Source organism: Pimephales promelas, chromosome 10 (assembly GCF_988280905.1).
Source record: "Pimephales promelas chromosome 10, fPimPro1.hap1.1, whole genome shotgun sequence".
NCBI lineage: Eukaryota > Metazoa > Chordata > Actinopteri > Cypriniformes > Leuciscidae > Pimephales > Pimephales promelas.
The window spans coordinates 16,773,417-16,799,762 of record NC_142778.1 but is presented as its reverse complement, the minus strand read 5'-3'; the positions used below and the strand labels follow the sequence as shown (position 1 = coordinate 16,799,762).

Sequence of the window (26,346 nt, the reverse complement as noted above, 5' to 3'; positions counted from 1 at the left end):
CGTGGATGGGAACCCAGTGGGGCTGGGAGCTGTCTTAGTTCAGATCCAAAAAGGGGAGACGGTGCCTATATGCTATGGAGTCGCTGCTTAATGGACTGTGAACGTAGATACTCACAGACAGAAAAGGAGGCATTGGCCCTCGTGTGGGCATGTGAGAGACTACATGCTTACATTTATGGCCGAGAATTTGAGCTGGTCACTGACCACAAACCGCTAGAGGCCATATACAGCCCCCGCTCTAAACCCTGTGCGCGTATAGAACGATGGGTACTCCGACTACAGCCATTTATTTCAGGGTCACATACTTAGCGGGCAGCCAGAACATTGCAGATCCGTTGTCAAGATTGCTCGGGGAAACAGCAAAAACTGAGAGACACATCCACAACTCAGAAGAATATGTCAGATTTATTGCAGTGAATGCAACTCCTAATGCCTTAACCACCAGAGAAGTCGAGAGGGCCTCTGAGAGCGACATGGAGTTGAAAGAGGTGCGTTTTGCAATTAACAGTGGACATTTTGAGAACTGTAAAGCGTATGCTCCAATAGCCAACGAGTTGTGCTGTATTGGCCATTTGGTCCTCCGTGGAACACGGATAGTGATACCAAAAGCATTACAACCCAGGGCATTAGCACTAGTGCATGAAGGACATTTAGGAATTGTGGGCACTAAACAGCATCTCCGGTCTAAAGTGTGGTGGCCGGGTATGGATAAAGCTGCAGAAAAGTTCTGAAAATCATGTCACGGGTGCCAGGTGGTATGCACCTGGACCACTAAGACCAACGCCACTACCAGATGGACCCTGGCAGGATGTGGCCGTAGATCTGTTAGGACCACTCCCAACTGGTCTCCACTCATGTTGAAAGGTTCAACACCAACAAAACAGCCGGGGGAACTGAATGTGAACAGACAGATCAGAACACCAACAGCTGTTGTCCTGATTCTAATTCTCATGATCAAAACCCCAAGGCTGATTTCCCAAATACACCAAAACTGGATAGACCCCAAAGGACCAGATGATTGCCTGAGAGGTTGTCTGATTATGTCATAGACTTAAAGGAGTAAATGCCATTAATGTTAGAGTGTTTGTTCAAATTCCAGATACCTGGGGAAAATGGCAAGTGAAGTATATAAATATGTTGAGAATTGTTTTGAAAAAAAAGAGACATGTTCGAGATATGTTCAGTGAGTTAATACAGAATTAGTCTTAAACATGTTCAGTTAAGTCATGTGGTTTTATATCCAAGAAAAGGGGGGATGTAATGTATCAGTATTACTGGTGTTGTTGTAAGTGGTTGCCACTAGAAGGCGCTGTGGTTTGAAAGTAAGTGTTGTACAACGAGAGTGAAGAAGAGATAAAGAAAGTAAGGGGAGAATCATAAAAGAGTGCGTCCGTGTGTTTATTTGATTAAAACAGAGATGTAACACTTTTGTCCAGATATTTGACACCGGAGGATTCACACGATCTGTGCGTGTTCTGCCTGAGAGAAGTGCACGCGCGGGAAGCTCTCGAGGGAGTTTTTTGCACGAACTGTGAGAGTTTTCCTTTCAGAACTCTCTGCTCTCGTCTGTCCCACCTCTTGAGGGAAGTGGGCGCGCAATCTGAACCCCGCGGTTCCGGTTCCCGCTCGGGCTGAGGCTCAGTGGTGGTTGAGCTCGTGGAGCTTTCAGATGGAGATGGCAAATTATCGGGAGAGGGGCGTTAACCTCGCGGATGATCTACCAGCTGACGAGGGTGAGTAATACAGATTAATGTTGAACATCTCGCTTTCTCTCTCTGGTGAATCTGTAACTGTTCTCTTCGGGCAGGGCAGGAGTTGGCTGTAAAAAAAAAAAAAAAAATATATATATATATATATATTAGTGCTGTCAAACGATTAAAATATTTAATCGCGATTAATCGCATTAATGTCATAGTTAACTCGCGATTAATCGCACATTTTTATCTATTCTTAATGTCTCTTGATTTCTTTTTGTTACATTATTTTTTTCTCATTTTAATGCTCTTATCAATATGTAAAAGTGGAAAAGTGGAAAAATTATTATTGAAAATAACATTGGAATCGTGTTCAATTCCACACTAACATATATAAATAATCTCTCACACAATGTAACACTGTCTATCAATAATAGGGTGAAAGAAATACTGACGAGGTCCTAATATTGGCGAGGGGGCGGAGAATTCATATCAGCTGTGTGTGTTTGCTTGGCCATCATCAAGTGGTGTTTCAGACTGGACGTGCTGGGATGAAGATAGCTCAGTTCACAAAGACAAAACACAGATCACTTGGTCTTGTCAATGGGACAATATGGCAACTTTTTAAAAGTAAACTTTCCATTCAGAATCTTAGGACATCCATTTCGGCATCTCGCGCTCGTCATCCACTCAAAAGTAACGTTATTTGGCCGGCTCACAAGCTGAAATGAGTGTGTGCGGCACAAAACATCCTCGCGCTGCGCTCTGAAACCATAGACTGTCTGAAACCCATTCATTTCAATAGCTTGCGCTGTGCGAGGACGTTTTGTTGCTTCTTCGACCAAAGCGCAAGCGGATCTAGACCGGAAACAAAACAACAGGCACGCCGCAAACACACGTTTCGGCTTGCGAGCCCAGTGTACGTGATCTGCCCAGTGTACACTGAGCTGGTTGACATTATGGGGTGCGCCACAGACAGATTGCTTTTGCAGTGGAGGTGCGTCTGGGAGGAACCCGCTCATGGTATTTTGGATGGCTGGTTCCTCCCCACCCATAAGCCACCAGCCCGGATGAATTCCTTCCATTCCTTCCATTCCTTTCCGATCTCCACGCTGGGATCGAGAGGGTATGGAAGAATCCGTTCTCCTCACGTCTCTATCTGCATCAGCGGGCTAGTTTCGCTGCTGTGGAGGGAGCCATGTAGCACGAATATGTGTCGATGCTGCCAGTGGAAGAGACGTTGGCTAACTATCTCGCCTCTGTTTGGTCCTCTTCACTAAGAGCTCTGACCCTGTCATCCAAGCTGCTCCAGAAATCTTCACGCTTGAATGACAGAGAGTACACTGCAGCAGGTCAGGCAGGTGCGGTTCTGCACACCCTTGTGGTCCTCAGGCCTACCAGGCTGATCTGCTGCGGGACTCCGGGACACCAAGCAATCTGCTGTTCCATGGGTGCTATGGTGGCCACGGAGAGACATCTGTGGGAGCTCCCACATAATGTGGTTGCCGGGTTACAGGCCTCACCAGGCCTTCCTGGTTATGAGCTCCCACATGCCGTGGTCGCTAGGTTACAGGCCTCACTAGGCCTTCCTGGTTATGTGCTCCCACATGCTGTGGTCGCTGGATTACAGGCTTCACCAGGCCTTCCTGGTTATGAGCTCCCACATACTGTGGTCACCAGGATACGAGCTCTCACATACTGTGGTCGCCAGGTTACAGGCCTCACCAGGCCTTTCTAGTTATAAGCTCCCAGACATTGTGGTCGCCAGGTTACAGGCCTCACCAGGCATTCCTGGTTAAGAGCTCCCACATACTGTGGTCGCCAGGTTACAGGCCTCACCAGGCCTTCCTGGTTATGAGCTCCCACACATTGTGGTCGCTAGGTCACAGGCCTCAAAGGGGCCTTCCTGGTTATGAGTTCCCACATACTGTGGTAGTCAGGTTACAGGCCTCACCAGGCCTTCCTGAATGTGAAACCCCCACTTATCGTGGTCGCTAAGGTGTAGTTGTGAGTCTTCACATGTCAGGCTGCAGGCCTCAGCGGCCTTCCTGAATGTTAGCTCCCCACGCATTGGGACTATCGGGTGTTAGGCCTTGTCAGGCCTTCCTGATTATGGGTTCCCACATGTTGTGGCTGCCAGGTTACAGGCCTCAAGTTCGGCCTTCCTGAAATTAGAGTGAAGTACACGAACCCATACTTCACCTGTTATTGTGGTAAATCACATGACGAGATGTCTTGTGTACTTTCTGAAATCCATTTCTTATGGTAAGGGTCACACGCGGTATGCTTCGGTCCCTTCTTATGTGGCTCAGACCCCGGTCTTCCCTTGGGTCCCACTTTAAGAGGAGTCCTGTCACTTAAGTAGGCTACAGGGATGCCCTTCTCTGGCTAACTTCTGGAAGAAGTAGCTTCCACTGGGTGGAGTAAGCTCCCACAGGTTGTGGTCACCAGGCTGGGTCTCACAGACCTTCCTGAGTACGAGCTCCCACCCGATGTGGTCGCCAGATTACAGGCCTTACCAGGCCTTCCTGGTCATGAGCTCCCACACACTGTGGTCGCCAGGTTACAGGCCTCAACAGGCCTTCCTGGTTATGAGCTCCCATATATTGTGGTTACTGGGTTACAGGCCTCGCCAGGCCTTCCTGAATTCAGAGTGAAGTACACAAACCTATACTTCACCTATTATTGTGGTAAATCACATGACGAGATGTCTTGTGTACTTTCTAAAATCCATTTCTTATGGTAAGGATCACACGCGGTATGCTTCGGTCCCTTTTTATGTGGCTCAGACCCTGGTCTTCCCTTGGGTCCCACTTTAAGAGGCGTCCTGTCACTTAAGTAGGCTACTGGGACGCCCTTCTCTGGCTAACTTCTGGAAGAAGTAGCTTCCACTTGGTGGAGTAAGCTCCCACAGGTTGTGGTCACCAGGCTGAGTCTCACTGACCTTCTTGAGTACGAGCTCCTACCAGATGTGGTCACCAGGTTTTAGGCCTTACCAGGCCTTCCTGGACATGAGCTCTCACACACTGTGGTCGCCAGGTTACAGGCCTCAACGGGCCTTCCTGGCTATGAGCTACCACATTTTGTGGTTGCTAGGTTAGAGGCCTCACCAGGCCTTTCCTGAATTCAGAATGAAGTACACGAATCCATACTTCACCTAATATTGTGGTAAGTCACCCGACAAGATGTCTTGTGCGTTTTTTAAAATCCATTTCTTATGGTGAGGGTCACGCGTGGTATGCTTCGGTCCCTTCTTATGTGGCTCAGACCCTGGTCTTTCCTCGGGTCCCACTTTAAGAGTTCTTAAGAGCTAACTTTTGGAAGTAGCTCCCACTTGTTGTGATTTTTCAGGTAGACCAGGCTGGGTCTCACTGACCTTCCTGAGTACGAGCTCCCACCTGATGTGGTTTTATGTTTATGTTTATTATTTTGATCCCCATTAGCTGCTACATTAAGCAGCAGCTATTCTTCCTGGGGTCACAACATTTTAACAAACACTTAACATCAAAGCTGTACAACAATAAAGACAGATACAGAAGTGCACACAACATCATAAATCATCAAACTCACACACACACACACACACACACACACTAAACATAACAAACATAACATCAGAATACAAGCTCTTAAATATGCAAAATATTACCACTCTCTGGGTACAACACAAAATATGAAAATCACATTTCAATTATTATAGCTCATTGTCCAGTCATTATTAATTATAAAAAATACACTTACTCCAAAGTAAATAAATACAGTCTCAATCTTTTGGAAAAACTAACATTGTGACTCTCTGAAACCAAAAATAATGGGAGCGAGTTCCATGCCACCACTGCTCTGTAACACGATGTCCTTTGAAGTTGATTAGTTCGACAGTGTCACGGATCCATCTGCGTCAGCACCAGACACCTTCACTCCGCCCACTCGTTCCAGCTCCCCAGCCTTCTAATCACTGTCACCTGCCCGCTTCAATCACCGTCCCAATCATCCTCCCTTTATAAACTCACTCCTCACAGTCACTCACCGTCTGGTCTCGTCGACACATCGGCTACAGACTCCCGCTACTCTATCCGCTACGAAAGGAATACTTACCCGCTTGCATCAGTCCCGTCTGCCTCTCATCCGCTCCTGGTCCCCGGTCTTCTTCTGTTCACCCGTCCGCTGCTTCCACTCTCCGTCTCTCCGTCCTGCTCAAGATAAGAAAGACTTCATCAGACTGTTTCCCGCTTCATTACCGAACTTTCTCCATTATATACTCACCTGCTGTTTAACCCTACCACCTGTCTCAATAAACCTGGTTTACCCTCATCCATCTGAGTCCTTCTAGTCTGTGACAGACAGACAGGTAACAAGAAACGCCCTTCATTTGATTGACGAGTGGAATAAATATGAACGTCACTGAAGAAGGTCAATCTACCATAAATAATTTCAGGTGCTTTAGAAATAATTATATTTTTTAAGAATTTAATAAGAGAATAATTAATTCTACTTCTTACATGAAGCCATGCTAACTGATTATGCATATCTCTTACACTTGTTCTAAAAGAACAATTTAGAACAAGCCGACATGCTTTATTTTGTGCAATCTGTAATCTGTTTAAATTATTCTCTGTAGTTGAAGCCCAAATAATGGAACAATAGTCTAGATGACACAAAACTATTGATTCCACTAAAGTTTACCTTATACAAAACGGTATACATTTTCTACAGTGACGAACTGTGGCCATACTCCTGCCCATTTTATTCAATATTAATTTTATATGAGCGTTCCAGGTCAACCTGCTGTCCACAATCACACCGAGCAATTTGGCCTCCGCCACTTGTTCAATTATCAAACCACCAACTGACAAATTCAAAACGGGGGAATCTTTTAAAAGATGATTAGATCCCAACATCATACATTTACTCTTCCCAACATTAATCTTCAATTTATTTACTCTATTCCACTTTTCAATTAATTGTAATTCATTATTTAATACAGTATTAAGTCTGGTAGAGTCATAATCAGACAAAAAAATAGTTAAGTCATCTGCATACAGAGAAATAGTGGCACGCTTCAAAATAAAAGACAAATCATTAATAAAAATAGAAAACAACAGTGGTCCAAGGCAGCTCCCTTGAGGCACTCCACAACGCAAGACATTTGTATCAGAATAACTACCATTAAACAGTACATTAAACTTCCTATCAGTGAGATAACTATGGATCCACTGAATTGCACACTTTTCAAATCCATAACACCTTAATTTATCTAATAATAGATCATGATCAATTAAATCAAATGCCGCACTAAGATCTAACATTACAGTACCAACTAATTTTCTTTCATCAATTTCTTGCAACCAATCATCCGTCATCTGAACTAAGGCTGTTGTTGTAGAGTGTCCTTTCTTATAAGCATGTTGATAAGGTGAATTCAATTTATTTTTAGAAAAATACAAATTAATTTGATCATAAACTATTTTCTCTGTAATCTTACTCAAAATTGGTAGAATACTTATAGGTCTGCTATTTTTCTGCTATATTTTTTATTTTTTGGAAGAGGCACAATTTTGGCTTTTTTCCAGTTATCAGGAAAAACACATTTTTCTAAACTTAAATTAATAATATAACATATAGGCTTAGTTATCACATCAGCAACCATCTTTAATAGTTTGACATCCAATTCATCAACACCAGGAGGTTTATATTTCATTAACTTTAATGTATTTTCTACTGTAATAAGACTTACTCTGTCAAATTTAAATGTACATGATTTATAGAGCATAATTGTATCTTTAATTGTCTTAAAAGATAAATCAGAGTGTTCCTGTGAGATCATATCTTTTTGTAAATTCTGAACTTTCTTTGTGAAGTAATTAGAAGGTTTAGTCAAAAAAGTGTCACCTACATCTAAAAATGTTGGTACAGATTTATCTCTCCGTCCTGTTAATTGGTTTAATGTATTCCATAATTTATTCCTGTCTAATTTTGCTTCCTCAAATTTATGTTCATAATAGATCCTCTTTTTTGTTCTGTTTAATTTTGTAACAAAATTTCTTAATTGCTTGTACCTTTCCCATATTCCTTTATCCCTTGATAAACTTGCCTCTGACTTTAATTGATCTCTTTTCTTCATATATTCTCTAAGTTCAGCATCTAACCATGGAGAAGCAATATTTCTTACTGTCATTCGTCTTAATGGAGCGTGTTTGTCAACAATTGGCATTAATAAATCTGTAAAAACCTTCAAAGCCAGTTCAGGATCCGCTTCCTCTAATACTTGTGACCAATCTGTATTTCTTATATCAGCACAATAACTGGCCTCATTAAAATGTTTAAACATCCGTTTGATTATTATTTTCTGTCCTGGTTTGATGATTTTGGTTTTTCTGTTAATCGTGATTAAATTATGATCACTAAAACCAACACAAATAGAAATTGCTTTTGAACACAAATTAGTTGCATTAGTAAATAGTAAATCTAAGCATGTTTCTGTTTTTGTCCCATCAACATTATAAAAAATTCTTGTTGGTTTAGTAACCACTTGCGACAAATTGCAGGTATCTGCTATAGACTGTAACTTATTTTTCAATGAGCAATTATTCGAACTCCAATCAATGTTTAGGTCACCCAAAAAATAAATCTCCGTATCTAAATCACAAACTGAATCCAACATATAACAGATACGATCTAAACAGACTATTGGTGCATTGGGTGGCCTATAGCAGCATCCAACTAAAATAGGCTTTAAGTGTGGCAACTGCACTTCCAACCACAACGCTTCAACCCCAATACAACCAAGGTCAAGTCTAGTCTTTGCTGGTATATGATCCTTAACATAAGAAGCCACTCCTCCTCCATACATATTTCTGTCATATCTATATAATAAATACCCATTTACATACAAAAGGGAGTCCTCAATAGTTGCATCTACATGCGTCTCAGATATTGCCAAAATATGCAAATTATTATTTTCCAAAGTTCCAGCAATATCCTGCATCTTATTGCGCAAACTACAAATATTCAAATGAGCTATTTTTAACCCTTTATTTGAGAGTATTTTATCCATCACCATTTTTTATTTTACCCAAAGAGTAACTTCTGATTAGACATAAAGAGCCAAGTAAACAAATTAAACAAAAAAGACACACAACACACAAAGACACACACACCCACAAATTAATACAAATGCACCCCCATATTGCCAACATTTGTTAACAGCAACTAAGATGTACACCAACTCAGACAGGCCTACTATTACACATTACTTCTATGGTAATGAAATCATATCATAAGTCATAAATCAAATCATACCAGCACTTGACCATACGTGTTCAATCAGTCTTACTTTGCACCTCAGGTTCGACCACAGTCTTGTAAAATGTCTCTGCAGCTAAGTGATCAGTAAACTTAATAGTTTCTTCGTTAAAAGTCAAAATCAAAAATCAAATGGTCGCCAGGTTACAGGCCTTACTAGACCTTCCTGGTCATGAGCTCCCACACACTGTGGTTGAGTCACACTCTCCGGATGATCCCGTCTCTGTGATCTGAAACTTGATGGCTTCTGCCAGCTTCGCAGGCCTTCAGTTTTTGGATGTCTTTCCTAGGCAATTTCCAGAGGCTCTGTCTTGGACGGACAGGCTATGGCCAGACTGTGTGTCTTAGTACAGATCACCAGGCCAGCCTGGGGGCATTTCAGGAGGAATGTTCTCCTGAATAGTGACTGACTGGGGGTCCCTTTGGCCCCCTAGCCACACTCCCTAGAAGGGACCCCTTCTATTTGGAAGTTGTGGTCCTAAAGCCTTTGAGCTGGCCCAGTTATTACGTTCTAGTTTTTCTTGGTTCATTAGCTTGGGCTATGACCGGTAGGGAGTGCTGTCACTGACAGCCCGATAATGTAGGGTGAGTGGTTTCAGTGTTCCTTGGAATTACTGGTTTCGGACAGTTGTCACTGCCTTTTCGGCATGCACTCCCCTCAGCATGGCGGAGTGGGTATTTCGTTCCCCATTGCGTCATTCGACATATTGTTGAGTTCCCCTTGAAAGGGAACGTCTCAGGTTACGACTGTAACCTATGTTCCCTGAGAACAGGGAACGAGACAATAAGTCTCGTTGCCATGCCTCGGGGCCTGCCTGCAACAGTCCCTTCAGATGATAGGATGTTGTCACGGTTTCAAGGCGTCCTTCTTATACATTCAGATTAACACGCGCATCATTCAAGCTGATGAGGCACGGGCTGTCGCCGGTCAACCTGATTACTGTGAGTTGATATTTGATTTCAGACACCTGTCACGCCTGAGGCGTTCCCCATTGCGTCATTCAACGTATTGTCTCGTTCCCTGTTCTCAGGGAACATAGGTTACAGTCGTAACCTGAGACGTTTTTTACAATCAGTTTGCTACTATTTTCAGAACCTTGATGTCATTTTTCAAAACTCTAGACACAAAAGTCAAAATGGTAATCACATCTAACACAGGCTGTCTAATGTTCAAAACATTGCATTGTGCATGCACATCTTTAACCCACTGGCGACCAATAACGCGTCCCCGCTTTTTTTGCACACAGCTGCAACATAGACTTAAAATTCTCCATCATTAATGGTCATATAAATAAAATCAATACATGATTATAAACTATAGAGGGTCTTCTTTTTTGTGTACACTCTTATTAATATCAAAACCTTGTGTTTTTGTAAAATAAATAAATTAAACAGGGTGCGCTTTCAGCTCACTCTATCTCCGCAAAAAAAATTTCTGAAACGTGTCCGAAAAATTAGCTGTAACTCATTAAATACTTGTTAAAGAGACACGAAAGAACTCTCTTTATGAAGCTGAAATTCTCTTCTTTTAAATGAAGTCATTTGTATAAAAAACAACTATTCTCAGTTGAAGTAATCTGTATGAAAAAGAGAAATGCCAGTCTTTTCCCTTTCACCTCATTAAAGGGTATGACGTGCTAATGTGACCCCGCCCACTGAGAACGCGTGCTATTCAAACTGTAATGTTGAGGCAAGCCATGAAAACACCAACATCGATAAAAACATACAGTTTATTATGGATCTAACGTTGTTCAACCTTTCGTCTTGCTGTGCAGTGAGGAGATCCTGGAAAAAAGTTACCAGTTTCATTTTGAGGAGCACGGATTCAGCTGATGCGGTAAGTCATTATTCTTAAGTGCTTTGTTCTAATCGCGTTATTGAATAGTGTCTGTAAACTGCACAAAGACTATTTAAATATCAAATGCGCATCTGATAGGAAGGAATAGACGAATTCTCTGACACGCTCGCCATGCATTAATTCACTTTAGCTCCTATAACATTAGTAAGATACCATTAGTTATCTGTAAAACCAAAACGAGTGTTTAAATATGATTCGGGAGTGTGAACTAACGTATGAACGAACATTCATTTAGCTAGACAGTTTCTGCCCATATTATTTTCTTTTCAACATATTTTAAACCTTTGAACCAAAAATTTCTACAAAATGGCACATAACCTATTTGACCAGGATTTGTTTCCAGGTATGACTAAAAATGGGCTTTGACTTTCATTTATACTTTGATTTTATATTTATATATATGAAGAGTTCAGATGCAAAAGCCTCTGTGCCATTTGCAATTTTCTTCTAGAATGATCATTTTTAGAATGATCATATTTATCAAGCTTGTATAATTAAGTTCAGTAATTTCACTTGGTAATTACAAGTAATTTCAATGGCAATGAAGACTACCTATTAATTGTCATTTAAGTGAAATTACTGAACTTAAATATACAAGCTTGATAAAAATGATCATTCTAGAAGAAAATTTCAAATGGCACTTAGAGGCTTTTGAACTTTTGAATCTGAACTTCTCATTTATATATATGTATGTATGTATGTTGTCCTTTAAATTTTTTCTTGTCTGACTCACCTGAATGAAAGACTTATTATGCGTGTCTTTATCTCTCAGGTGAGAATCACCTAATTATTCATGATGGGGCTGGCCTGTTCACGCCCATTCGCATATTGCCTTGGCAAAAAAAAAAAAATGTTTTTCACAATATAACCCAATTCACAGTTTTATGTGAATGATATTAGGAGGATGATTTTCAGATCATTGTGAAGAAAAAAACCCTAGGCAACAACATCAATTAGTCAAAAGTCTTGTGGACACATATTTAGTATGTGTTTTGTGGCCTTATTTCAGAAACTTTCATTTTAATTTTTACAATAACCACGCATAAACAATATTACAATAAATTATTAAATGATAAATAACATTCAAAGATGCTAATTTGAAAATAAGAATTATTAAAAGTGCATATTTAACTCCATTACATTAGCGCGCTATAGTGAGTGTTATCGGGGAACCGGGCTAGGGTGACCACCCGTCCCGCGTAGCGCGTGCGCGCACAGCGTTTGAAGCCCAATTCATGCGTCCTGCAAATTGAGACCGTGTCACGCATAATCAATGCTTGCTCAAAAAAAAAAAAAAAAAAAGTCGGTAAAGTAAAAAAAACTATATCCTTGAGACCCAGGCAGCCAAACGTTGTGCCTGAACTCGTTCACGTTCATGAACTCGTTCATATTGTGGGTGAACTGAATGTATTGTTTTACTGCCTGTCCTGATTAACGTGTGAACTCGTTCATTCTGGTGTCTGCTCTCTCAGTTTAACTTCGTTCAATGGGGTGCCAGATTTCTATAGAGCCTTCCAGGCGAAAGCCCGGCTAAAACTCAATGTAAACAGGGCTTAATATGTAGCGAAAAAACACCCAATCTGGCAACACCGGGCCCAAAACATTTATAAAATGTTAGCATATCACTTATTAATAATTTATGAATGTATAGTCATGTTTTGTAAATGAATAGTTCATTATTAACTAATAGTGACATAACAGAACATTATTATAAAGTGTTACCAAAGAAAGAAAGAAAGAAAGAAAGAATAGCACACAAAGTGTTTCCTTACCTGTAAAAAGTGCCATAACACTCTTGGTGTTATTTGTTATATCCAGTAGATGGCAGTCAGCTAATGACAAGCTGTATAACTGTCATTACTCACTTTATCTAACACTTAATCAACCTTTAAATTTAAAGGCTACTGTATCCCTTACAAACAGATGCAAATACATAGACATCCCTCTCAAATGCACATGCAATGTCCTTCATGCAGTGTTGGAATAGTCTATTTATAATGCCCTCCTGACTTGGTTCCTGCAGACTGGGGAGGCTGATGTATATATTATTATGCCTTTATGATAATTTTTCAATATAATCCACATAAAACAAGAAATAAAATGAAATTAGTAAAGTTTCAAAAGTTTTAGAATGATCCCTAATGCATTTCAAAGCACATTGATCTGAAGGACTGTCAAATCACATGACCTGGGAGACCACCCACAATGTATATCATTGGCCAGTCTCTGATGTATCATTTGGCATCATTGTGATATATTTTATATAGCTGGGAATTCTAGACTTCCATACACTCTGGTGTCCTCACTAGCTGTTTCCATGGTCGGATTTGAAAGATGCAGCAATGGCCAGTAAGATGCCAGTGAGTGAACTGGCACCATTTGGTCTTTTGCTTTTGCTGTACTTCTCAGTAATTCTCTGCACCTCAATGGACAATAGGTGCTGGACATTGGGTGATTTTAATTCACCAGTACTGGAACAAGATGGTGATATTGTAATTGGAGGGCTCTTTCCCATGCACTATATAGCTGCGCAAATGGACCATAATTACTCTGAAAAGCCACAACATCAAGAGTGCAGCGGGTGTGTTTGAAACGGCATCCAGAGAATGGAAAATAACAATGAAAAGATAAAATGCCAGTTGGTTTAAAAGAATGAATATAAACCTTAAATGTAACATGAATGAGATCAATGTTTTATTACTCATAACATATGCTGTATAATTATGCTAAAAGAATGATGTTCATCAATTTTATGAACTGCTTTCTTTTTCAGACTGTTTGTTACTTTTTCACAACTGCTACAACCAGCTCTATTTTTGTTATTTTTGCTCTATGTCCATCTTCTCAACAGGTTTGATTTTCGTGCATTCCGCTGGGTCCAAACAATGGTGTTTGCCATTAAAGAAATCAACAATAATTCCAGTTTATTACCAGGAGTGACACTAGGTTATCGGATCTTGGATAGCTGTGATCATGTGCACACAAGCCTGCGGAGTGTGCTTTTTCTGGTGAACGGCACCTCCAGTCAAACGCAGGCTGATGTTGCTGGCAGTGCCAAATGCCTTTCCACTGCCCCGGTGCCAGCTGTCATCGGTCTAGCCTCATCTTCGCCTACACGGGCCGTGGCACAAACTTTGGGTCCATTTGGAATTCCACTGGTAAGAGTCTGAGTAAGAGGTTATTTATTTATCAACCTTCCTGGCCTTTAACAGTGTATAACTGTGAGCAAAATAATTTGTTGAGCATATAAATATGAGCTCTGTGTATGTGAATATGTATAAACTTTGTTTTTACCTCTCTAATTTTCATGAATTAATAAACATGTCCACCTTCAAGGAAATTGCATTTATTAAAACGTTTAATGCTCATAAAAAAACACATCAGAAATACTCACAGCTATCAACTAATACTGTCTGTTATCATATATTATTGAATAAATAACATGCCAATTATGGTCCTGAAAAAATCTTTAACAGGCCTTTTTGAATGTTTAATCAATAGGTTACTCACATGCTTTCCTATGGCTTTTAGTGCATATGATTTATTCTACTGATTCTCTATTCTATTGATTACTGTGAATTGTAGTTATATTTGCATTTGAGATAGTTCTTTCAGCACCAAACAAAGGGGAAACCTCTAGGGGAAAAAAAATAGTTTTTGCAATTTTATGATTTTATTAATTTACAATGCAAAAAAAAAAAAGTCTACAAAAAACACTGATTCATGATCTTGCTTTCACCTTTTACATCTCCCCTTTTCTTTTTTTCCTTCTTGATCTTTTTCTGTTGACCCACTTCAAGATAAGCTACTTTGCGACCTGTACCTGTCTCACAGATAAGAAGGAATACCCTTCTTTCCTTCGTACTGTTCCCAGTGATGTATTTCAGGTGCAGGGACTGGTCCAGTTGGTTTCCCACTTTGGCTGGCGCTGGGTGGGAACAGTGGGCACAGATGACGACTACAGTCACTATGGTATCCAGGCCTTTACTGAGCAGCTAGAAAGAGTTGGTGGCTGCATATCCTTTCACCACACTATACCAAAAGCACCTTCCCAGGCACAAATACATGCTATTCTTAATAGCCTGGAGGGTTCCACTGCACGAGTGATTATAGCATTTGCCACTGAAGGGCAGCTGCTGGAGCTCCTGGCTGAAGTGGCTCGCAGGAATTTGACGAGGTGGCAATGGGTGGCCAGTGAAGCCTGGGTGACGGCTAAACTTCTCACTATCCCTGAACTTCACCCTGTCCTGGCTGGAACAGTAGGCTTTTCCTTCAGGGGCACGACTATTCCAGGCTTGGCTGAGTTTCTCCTTAGGGTGAGGCCTTCACCGAGACCCGAATCTGTTTTCAATAACATGTTTTGGGAGGAACTGTTTGGATGCAGCCTAGGTTATGAGGACAGTGGTGATTCTGAGTTGCCGCTCTGTACTGGCTCAGAGGATCTGATGGAGACTGAGAATAGCTATACTGATGTATCAAGGGTGAGGATCTCATACAATGTCTATAAAGCAGTGTATGCTATTGCTCATGCTCTTCATCAGCTGTTACAGTGTGTCTCTGAGGAACAAAGCTCAGACCACTTCTGCAAAACTGAATCAAAGTTCTCTACATGGCAGGTAATGTTCATGTGTTTGTCCGAACCGTCTTGTATGTTCGCAATTTTAAAATGTGTACAAATGATTATTTTGCTAATTAATTATATTCAAATGTATATTCCATACAGTAAATATATTTATGTACATTTTATTTTGCTTGCCTAAACTAATTAAATAGCTTCTTCACTACCTGAAAAAAGTGAATTTTACAAACCAGTTTAAAGAGAAGGTGTACTTTGACAACAATGGAGAGCCTGTGCCCCTCTATGACATCATAAACTGGCAGAGAAATGGAAGGGGTACCATTCGGTTTCAGATGGTGGGCACTTATGATGGCTCTGCCCCACATGGACAGCAGCTTAAGATAGATGAAGGGTTGATTCAGTGGGCAGGGGGACACACTGAGGTGAGCCTGTGCCCCTATGGCAAACAGTTGTAGAGCTGTACGTTTTGTGAAATTCCTGATGTTATAATGTTTTGTATGCAGGTTCCTGTTTCTTTATGCACCCCTCCCTGTCCCCCTGGAACACGCCAGGCCACTCAACCGGGAAAGCCTATTTGTTGCTTTGACTGTTTGCCCTGTGCAGAAGGGGAAATCAGCAATATATCAGGTATGATAGCTTATAGATGAACTGAACTGAAATTTGAAAAAAGGTGATATAACAGATGTATTTTATTAATTATCATTGGTACAATTTTTAAAATGGCATAATTTGTTAAAAGGGATAAAATGGTACATTGAAAGTGTTGTTTTTGTTACACGGGCGCCGCCATGTTGGATTTCAACGTTCGACTACGTCACTGGCATGGTAAGCCACTCCGCTGCCTACCCGCACCAGCAGAACAGCTGTAGCTTGTAAACAGTCTAAGGCGCGCTGACATGGCTGAAGAAACAGAATTTTTAGCGACACACTATCTAGAGATGTGTACTTTCGTCAATGAGTACATGAAACGTCTGACAATGTCTGCATTAAATGTTTTATTTACACAAGTTACAAGTTCAACATATCACGTTAACGTTACACGAATCCTTGATATTCGGCTGAGGGGAAAAGATCCCTGATGTATAGTTCACGGTAAAGGATGGGATTCTCCTTTCTAAATGCACCCTCGCCCATAGAGTGAACTGCCAGTACGCTGTTAATCTAAACAGTCTGAGAAAAGTATAACAAGTTAGCCCAGCCGTCACCTATTCGTAAAATACCCTGCTACTGATGGGGCGCTCGCGTCTCAGCTCGGACATCCATAGACAGCGTAGCCTCCTCCAACACGTTTCTCTCACCGAACAGCATCCGAAATGAACGGTGCATGGTGATGCATTTTTCGCCGATCAATAAATGTTCCAGGTTGACCTCTCTGCAACAGATCGACTCCTGTGCAGTATGCATACTCCACAGCGCTCGCGCCCACAATCACTTCTCCCCAAACGATCCTGTACTGTAAGTGAAGCCTAAAACTGATCGTCCTCCATGTGGTGGTAGTCAGACACCACCGGCATGTCCCTCGCGGGCTCAAATGCGTAATCCATGCCGTTAAAAGTGCTCATTTTCGTCTGTGTATACAGGACCTGCAGCTGTTGTTTATGGTGCTCCGCGGGTCCTACCATGCCAGTGACGTCATCGAAATTGCCAGCGCTAACAAGCGCAATTTTGCGTTGCTTATAAAAAGCTATATAAATATTTTTTATTAAAATGTTTAGTGTAATTTACTTTTAATTGTCATAAACAACACGTTTTCATCGTCGATTTTTTTCAGTTCAGTTCATCTTTATCTATCTATCTATCTATCTATCTATCTATCTATCTATCTATCTATCTATCTATCTATCTATCTATCTATCTATCTATCTGTCTGTCTGTCTGTCTATCTGTCTATCTATCTATGTTTATTACAGTTTTTTCCAATTGCTAACTAGGGATCGACCGATATGGATTTTTTAGTGCCGATACCGATACCGATTTTTTTCCCATCAGCCTTAGCCGATGACCGATACGGGCTGCCGATTTTCTTGAGCCGATATTTGGAGCCGATACATTTTGCTCCCTCAATTTACATCTTAAAAATAACATGATGTTAACAAATGTTACAGGTCTCAATTTAATAAAAGTAACATTTAACTAACTTAAAAAATTAATATTTAACAAATAGTAAAAACATGTGAGGTAGAACAAGAACAAGTAGATAAACAATTTAAAAAATATTAAAAACATGAAGTAGAACAAAAAAAGTTCAGTGCTGAAAATGAATAGAATATTTAAGCATAAATTAAATAATTACACTATTGCACAGAGTAGCAACCAGCATAATAAAGTGCACAGTGCACACTGTACTTCATTTTAAAAGAAACGAACTATGTACTGCATGGTTTCAATTTTCCTACATAAAATAAAATGAGCATGTCTAGTCTCTAATATTACTGCGATTGCGAGGGAGACAAACTCCACACGCCCCAAACCTCAGCCAGGTGAGCGCTGAATAAATCTCCCACAAAAAGCACAGAATAACGTTGGCATTCCTATGACCAGAGTTCGTTACCGTATGCATACTAGGGCTGTCAAAATTGCTCAAATGGCGTTTGCATATTCCCTCTAAAAAACATATTCGAACATCCCGTTGCGCGTTTTGTTGTTGACGCGCATTACATCAATAACAGGACACATTAATAAAAAGAGACATAACTACTAGTATTAGATGGTTTATTTGAGTTTAAACATATTTGACAACGTATTAAAAAGCAAGTAAATCAACTAATGGCCAAGACCGCAGAGCTCACTCTGTCTCGCCCTGGACTCGCTCAGGCACTCTCTCTCTCTCTCTCTCTCTCTCGCCCTCACGGTCTCTGCGCGTCGGTTAAATGAACAACAAACAAATGTTGAGTGCTAAACAAGAGTTTTGTGCAAGCAATTTAAGGTTGCGAGTCGCGACTCTTGTCCCAAATATAGCAGGCTTCAGTTCGTTCAGTGATTGAAGTTTCACAGTATAGAACCGACAGTGAGCGCTCCGAGCGAGCTGTGCAGCTGTGGTAACGTTATTAGTCTGCAACCGCGGGCGTGTTTTTCCACATTCAAATATTAATTTTCACCTTCAAAATTAATAGATATTCAAATGTAGAATATTCATAGACAGTCCTAATGCATACTGAACGGATAACCTACACCTTAACTATTTGCAGCTTCTTAATACAATGGCAAGCAGTTAAGTTTTATAGACGAGGCATTCTCGTTTTCCATTTGGACCCACAAACTTGCTTAGTTGCAAGCACATAACAGTTATAGGGCGACGTGTTTCCATTTTCAAAGTGTTTGACAATATTTCAGGAGTCAAACATTTAAAAGATCCTTTGAAAGTTTAAGTTACCATTCTCGTGAAGAGCAGGTTGCACTCTGCTAGTGGAGGAGGGCGGGGCACGTGAACTGCAGCATCTCCAGCAGCACGGAGCTGCCCGTGGCCGCCTGTCTATAAATAACGGCGGGAAAAAAAAAAACTATCGGCGAACGCGCAGCAGTGTATCGGCCGATTCCGATACACGTAAAAACCTCAAATATCGGCCCGATATATCGGCCGGCCGATATATCGGTCGATCACTATTGCTAACACACAATTTTGCAAACTAGTCTGGTTTTATCAAAACCACACACCCAAACTGCAAAATACCTCATATATCCTGCAAAATTAAGCACTGCAACCGAAACTATACATAGCATTATCAAAATCAAACTTTTGCTTGAACTGGCACACACTTCATTCATATGACCAGATTTTTGCCTAAACAACTACACACTGTTGGGCATAATGAAAAGCACTCCTATCTTTAGTATGCTTTGCCATAATAATAAAATATGTATCAGATTGTTCACATGCACAGAAATATTTGCAGACACACACATGCTGTTAAAACTTCATTTTACAGTAATGTATTTTTTCACTACAATAAACAAGTCAGTTCAACGTATGCACAGCAGAAATATTTACATGGGACTGAAAAAAAGTACAAAAAACAGTCAACTGAAAAAGAAACTTCCAGAAAATATATTACAGTAAAAAAAAGTGGCAAGAAAAATAATTTTTAAAGTTTTTATAGTGCTTACATCCTGATTGAAGTGTTAACAATTAACCATTGAGGTGTTTGGCCAGATGGCACATGTAATTGGCCAATTAGCTCATGTAGTGTCATTTTGAATGGTAGTGTTTTGAAATGGCAAACATGTGACTTTATGTCAGATTGTTGTGTCTTATGCAGAGAACTGTGTTCAGTTAAAAAGGGGCATTTTGAAATGCAAAATGTGTGTAAAGCAGAAAATGTGTTTAGACTTTTGGAAACTTGAGAAGAAGTTTTGCTCTCTGTGTGTCTGTTTAAATAATTGTGCTGTGCATGCCATTTTAGTGTGTTAGCAATTGAAAAAAAACTGTATTAAGATAATTCTTATAAATAAAAAGAAATACTACAAATAAAGTTTAAATATAATTTTATATCAGAAAGTCTAAAGTGATACATGAATAAATTATGTGAATGGTTTTAAAGTATACTTAGTGTGAAATAAATGTATTGTAAATAGATTGTGGTATATACGAAGAGTTCAGATGCAAAAGCCTCTAAATGCCATTTGAAATTTTCATCTTTAATGATGATTTTTATCAAACTTATATATTTAAGTTCAGTAATTTCACTTAAATAACAATTAATAGTTAATTATCATTGCAATTTAAGTGAAATTACTGAACTTAAATATACAAGTTTGATAAAAATCATCATTAAAGAAGAAAATTTCAAATGGCATTTAGAGGCTTTTGCATCTGAACTCTTCACACACATGAGTGTGTAGGACTTGATCTGACCGCTGAATGACACACAGAATCAAGTATTCCAGATAATTTTGTAATAATGTGTGCTATGTGGAAAATGTGGTTGATCAACAGTGTCTGTTTATGTTTACTAGGTGCTACTGAGTGTACCAAGTGTCCCCAGTTCTACTGGCCAAACAAAGAAAGGGTTTCTTGTGTTGCTGGCATAGAGGAGTTTTTGTCATACCGTGAAATCATGGGCATCATTCTCATTTCTTTGTCTCTCTTTGGTGTCGCTGTGGCAACTGTTATCACAGTGATTTTCTTTCTTTTTCGAAGCACACCCATCGTTAAAGCCAACAATTCTGAGATGAGTTTTCTATTGCTGTTGTCTCTGAAACTTTGCTTTCTTTGCTCACTGGTGTTTGTGGGCCGGCCCTCACCATGGACGTGCCGTGCCCGCCAAGCTGCGTTTGGAATCAGCTTTGTTCTATGTATCTCATGCATACTGGTCAAGACCATTGTGGTGCTTTTGGCCTTTCGTTCCACTATGCCTGGGTCCATTTCTATAAAGCTATTTGGCCCTCCACAGCAAAGGGTTTTCATCTTTTGCTGCACGACAGGCCAAGTTATTCTGTGTGCTTGCTGGCTAGCACTAGCACCCCCTTACCCGTACAAAAACACATCCTATCATGGTGGTAAGATTGTACTAGAATGTAAAGATGTGTGGCCACTAGGATTTTATCTGGTGTTGGGCTATATTGGGCTGCTCTCTTGCATGTGCTTTGCTCTCGCCTTCCTTGGAAGGAAACTTCCAGATTCATTTAATGAAGCTAAGCTCATCACTTTTAGTATGCTCATATTTTTTGCAGTGTGGATCTCTTTTATACCAGCATACAACAGCTCACCAGGGAAATATACAGTGGCTGTTGAGATATTTGCCATTCTAGCTTCCACTTTTGGACTTCTGTTTTGTATTTTTATACCTAAATGCTATGTGATTCTGTTGAGGCCTGATTTAAACACAAAGAAGGGAATGACTGGAAAAATGTCCAAATGAAATGTTATCAACATGACACTGACCTTGTCCATCTGGACAGCATTTCATTCCAGTTTATCATATATGTTTGCCTGTTCTTTAAATATATGGGAGCCACTAGTCTGTCACTAGTCTATTGCACGCAATGAAATAAATTACTAATTTTACTTAATTTTCTGTATTTTATTGTCAGATGTGTCATTATAATTACTTGATACCCGCTTTGACATAAATAAAGCCATTTTAAATAATAATAAATTTTAAAAAACTTGGTACTGCTATCTATGAAGCCTGTATTTATAATGCATTATAAGGGTATTCTAAATGCATTATAATAAATGCATAATACCTCACAAACAACCTTATAATATGTTGCATCATCTGATAAATTACCTTCACACTAGTCACAATACAGTATAATACTTACCTATTTGTGGTTACAACTTTGAGTACAATGCATTATAACACCAGATGAAGCCTGTATTTATAATGGATCATAAAGGTATTCTTAATGCATTAATGCACGCATAATGCCTTATTAACAATCTTATAATGTGTTGTATCATCTCATGTATAATGCTTACCTATGTGAGCATTACCTTTGCATGAAATATCACATAGTTTCATATCTTTAACTTTCCCAAGTCTGATATCTTTTTAATTTTTTTTTTATTGAATTTTTAAATTAAACCATGTAACATTTTCTACTACAGCTCATGTTGGGCCAAATCTATACAAACATATTACAGATGTATTATACAGATGTTAATCAAAATGAAAGATAAACCCCCAACCCAGCCCACCCATCCACCCACCCAACCATCCCAGTTCGTTCCTTTAAGTCCAGATGTTCACAAAAATGATTGTCCATTAAAGTGCTTATCAAACTAAGGATTGCAGAAGTGAAAAAAAAAATTAAAAAATTAATTTAAAAGGGGGGGGGGGGGGGGTTGCCACTTTACACCGATGATAACAGCTTAGTCATCTTTATTTAATGGTATTTGCAAGCTCTCGTAGTACTCTAAAAAGGGGGACCAGACCTTCCTGAATGTTTGTAAGGAGCCTTTAAGGGTATATCTGATCTTCTCAAGCTTGAGGAAATTCATTACATCCCTAATCCACCTTGTGAAGCTGGGGGGTGTATGTTCCTTCCAGGAGAGCAGGATGAGGCGCCTGGCAATCAAGAAAGTGAAAGCTATAAGGGGACAATTCTGGGGGAGATTCTAAGGGGTGAATCCAAATAGGGCACTGACAGGATTGGGAATAATGTTTTTTTAAGCATCTTAGTGTAGGCACCAAATATGTTGGCCCAGAAAATATTAAGTTTAGGGCAGGACCAGAACATATGTATATAATCTGCTGGCTGACCTTTGCAGCGAGGGCACGCAGGGTCAACATTAGGGAAAATTTTCACCAGCCTTGTCTTGGCCAAGTGTGCTCTTAGAACTATTTTGAGTTATATCACGCTGTGTCTGGCACAAGGAGAAGATGTATGAATTGAGTCAAGCACAGCCTTCCAAAGAACATCAGAACGTTCTCCCAAAGTCTCCTGACATCCTGCAAGGATTGCGGGAAGACATTGCATATACTGTTATAGAGAGTCGAGATTAGACCTTTACGTGACGGGGATAATGCAAGGATATGGTCGACTGTGTTGCTCTCTGGGAGATCTGGAAAGGAAGTAATACTTTTCTGGACAAAATGTTTAATTTGGAGAAATCTAAAGAAGTGGGACTTAGGTAAATCGAATAATTCTGAGAGTTGAGCAAACGATCCGAACTTGCCATCTATGTAAAGACTGGGAATAGATTTAATGCCCTTCGAGGACCAGGTTCCGTAGGTAGAGTCTGAGAGAGAAGGTAGGAAATTATAATTGTTCTTTACAGGGGAATGTATCGACGTTGTCTGCAACTTAAAATGTCTTCTAAATTGAGACCAAATTCTAATAGAGTGATAGACCACTGGGTTAGCACAGAATTGGCTTTGAGGGGGAGGAGATGGAGCACAAAGTGTGGAGCCTAGATCAAATGAGCTAGAGGCAAACTCCATTTGCGTCCAGGACTCATGCCCATTGGAACCCTCTCCTCCCATCCAATGTAGCATTGTCTTTATATTACATGCCCAATAATAGTAAATAAAATTAGGTAACGCTAGACCAGCCATCTTTTTAGATCTTTGGAGGGAACTTCTTTTGATTCTGGGTGGTTTACCGTTCCAAATAAAAGAGGATATACTACTTTCCAATAAGACAAAAAAAGATTTTTTAATCAGGATGGGGATATTTTGAAAGAGGTAAATGAATTTTGGTAACGTGACCATTTTGAAAAGATTAATTCGTCCTGCTAGGGAAAGCGGGAGATTCATCCATCTAGACATGTCTTTTTTACATTTTTCAAACAAAACGTTAAAATTCTTAGTGAAGAGAGACAGAAAACAGGCGTAATCTCTACCCCAAGATATTTAAAGCCCTTATTGACAATTCTAAATGGGAAATGTGATTCAGAAATTAAAGTGGCTGACTGATTGAGAGGAAACATCTCGCTTTTATCAAAATTTATTTTATATCCAGAGAGGTTTCCGAACTGAGTCAGAATATTAAGAATGGAGGGAATAGAGCTTAGTGGATCTAAGACATATAAAATAATGTCGTCTGCATATAGGGATAATTTGTGTGTGAGGCCTCGACTCTCTATACCCCGGAAATCCCCAGATTGTCTAAGAGCAATGGCCAGCGGCTCAATGGCAATGGCGAAAAGTAGAGGAGACAGACTGCAGCCTTTACGTGTGCCTCTGCCAAGAGAGAAATACTCTGATTGCTGTCCATTAGTAATTACTGTGGCTGTAGGATGCGAGTAAAGGAGTTTTATCCAGGAGATGAAGGAATTTCCAAATCCAAATTTTTTCAAAGTTGCAAACAAATATTGCCATTCAACTCGATCGAACGCTTTTTCAGCATCAAGAGATATGATCATTTCTGCGGAGCGCGATGGAGGGGAATACACAATATTTAAAAGTCTTCTAAAATGCGAACTAGAGTGCCTATTTAGGAGGAAGCCTGTTTGGTCTGCTGTAATAAGTGATAACAGTCTCCAATCTAGCCGCCAGAACCTTGGATACAATTTTATAATCCACATTCAGCAGAGAGATTGGTCGGTAGGAGGAGCACTGAAGTGGATTTTTTCCCCCTTTTGGTAAAAAATTACCCCTTTGGTAATTTTACCCCTTTTGGAAAAATAAATAGTATAACTGTATTTATACTATTTATAAAAATCAAAGGTTACTATATGGGTAATTTTTGACCAATGTGTGTAAAATTGTTGTAGAAATAGAAAAAAATTTTTTTTTTTATAAAGTATAAAAGAAAAATAAATGTAATGATTAGTGGAAATCAAAAACAAGATATTTAATAAATACCTATAATAAATATGGATTAATAAATGATAAAATATATTTAATAGGTAGCGCTTAATATTTATATATACAAAAATAAACAATCGATATTTTAGAAGTTTTACAACACAGGTATATATGCAGCTAATTGGTTATTTTTGTTCTTGTCCTGAAAATGATCAGCAAATAAACATTTAAATATTCAAAATAAACAGGTATACTTTGAGGTGCATGCTCAAATACCATATTTTCCGCATTATAAGGCACACTCAAAAGGCTTAAATTTCTCAAAAAACGTCAGTGCGCCTTATAATCCGAAGCGCCTTATTTTTGGATCAATCGAGCTTTGACGAAGGCAGGAATAATCTCTGAACTGCCAGGCAACAGCACGTACAGTAACGGTCACTTTGTGCTTTATGGAAATCGGACTAAAAAATGAGAAAATGAGTGTCAGTCAGATTTTGACAAGTGAGGAGAGGAGATAACCGTTCTGCCGACTCTCCTGTATTCTTTCTTTTATATTCTTTTTTCTATTGTGACCAGAGTTGGATGTTTGTTTGTGTACTTTTTCTCGCTCTATCCCCATGTATGCAGACGAGTGTGACGTTTGAGTGGTTTTATTAAAGGTGCAATGTGTAACAAAGTTGAGTATCTATTAACAGAAATGCAATATGACATCCATAACTATGTTTTCAGTGGTGTATAAAGAACTTACTTAATTAGCCGTAATGTTTTTATTACCTTAGAATGAGACATTAATAGCTCCATAACCGAGGGAATCCCCTTCTATGAAGGTCGCCATGTTGTGACGTCATATTCCTACCGTAGCCGAACGCGAACACACAGTGCTACAGAACGCGTTTCATCACTACCTTGAAAGAGAAGTAGCGGAAAGCTGGAAGCTAGCCGCTGCCTTACACTCCGTGAGTAGTGACTTTTCCCTTGTGAGTGGTGTAAAATATGTAGTTGGGATTGTTTCATGTAACTTAGTTCTCCCTCGCTGTGTTATGGGTTTGTTATGTTGGGGATAGATGTGCTGTTACGTTCGTGAGACAGCTGATGATTAGTATTCATGTCATTGACCGTAAAACAGTACGTTACAGGAATCACTAACCCGTCGATAGAGACTTTTACTAAAGTCTTTTATCACTAAAGTCGATCGCGAAGAATTTTAAAAATCAGAGAAAAAAAGCCTATTGTGTGTAGTAAATAGTATCTATGGGATGCGGAGATGACATGATTGTAACAGCGCGCGCACTTCCGACCTTTGGACTCATGCAGACGCGTCCCAGCTCAGCCACAGTAACAGCTCATATTAGCCAGCTAAACTATTACTACCCTGTTAGAAAAAATATATAGCTGCTCCCTCGCTGTATTATGGGTTTGCTACAGTATGTGGGGATAAATGTGCTGCTGGTTACGTTTGTGAGACAATCAGCTGATTATTATTTTATTAAATTATATATTAAAACCCTTGATCCTCACCTGACTATGGCTTTGTAAACAGACAGTATTCATGATGTGGTTTATAATGGACTGTGGTACAGAAACAGTGACAATGTTACACACTCTTGGCTTACTCTGGCTATTCTCTGCTGTCTCAGCCGACGAGATGTTTGTCCCGTTTTAGCAACCGTAGCTTCTTCGAAAGGGAGGGGTGAGCAGTGGGCTGAGCCCTTAGTGCAA

The 26,346-nt window shown here is 39.8% G+C and overlaps 1 protein-coding gene across 1 annotated transcript; it reads left to right on the top strand.

Moving 5' to 3' along the window:
• The first annotated feature begins 1,352 nt into the window (after window positions 1-1,352).
• On the top strand, window positions 1,353-21,382 carry olfcu1 (olfactory receptor C family, u1). Its single transcript, XM_039681731.2, has 7 exons — window positions 1,353-1,733; window positions 10,772-10,833; window positions 13,706-14,012; window positions 14,655-15,470; window positions 15,628-15,855; window positions 15,937-16,060; window positions 20,387-21,382. Exons 2-7 carry the CDS (start codon window positions 10,829-10,831, stop codon window positions 21,289-21,291), a joined length of 2,385 nt encoding a protein of 794 aa, XP_039537665.2. The 5' UTR covers window positions 1,353-1,733; window positions 10,772-10,828; the 3' UTR covers window positions 21,292-21,382.
• The last annotated feature ends 4,964 nt before the right edge of the window (window positions 21,383-26,346 follow it).

Bases quoted from the DNA above. Each gene is read 5' to 3' on its own strand.
- olfcu1 (XM_039681731.2), top strand. The intron at 15,856-15,936 runs GTGAGCCTGTGC...TTTTGTATGCAG, and splicing joins GGGCAGGGGGACACACTGAG to GTTCCTGTTTCTTTATGCAC. The intron at 16,061-20,386 runs GTATGATAGCTT...TATGTTTACTAG, and splicing joins GGAAATCAGCAATATATCAG to GTGCTACTGAGTGTACCAAG.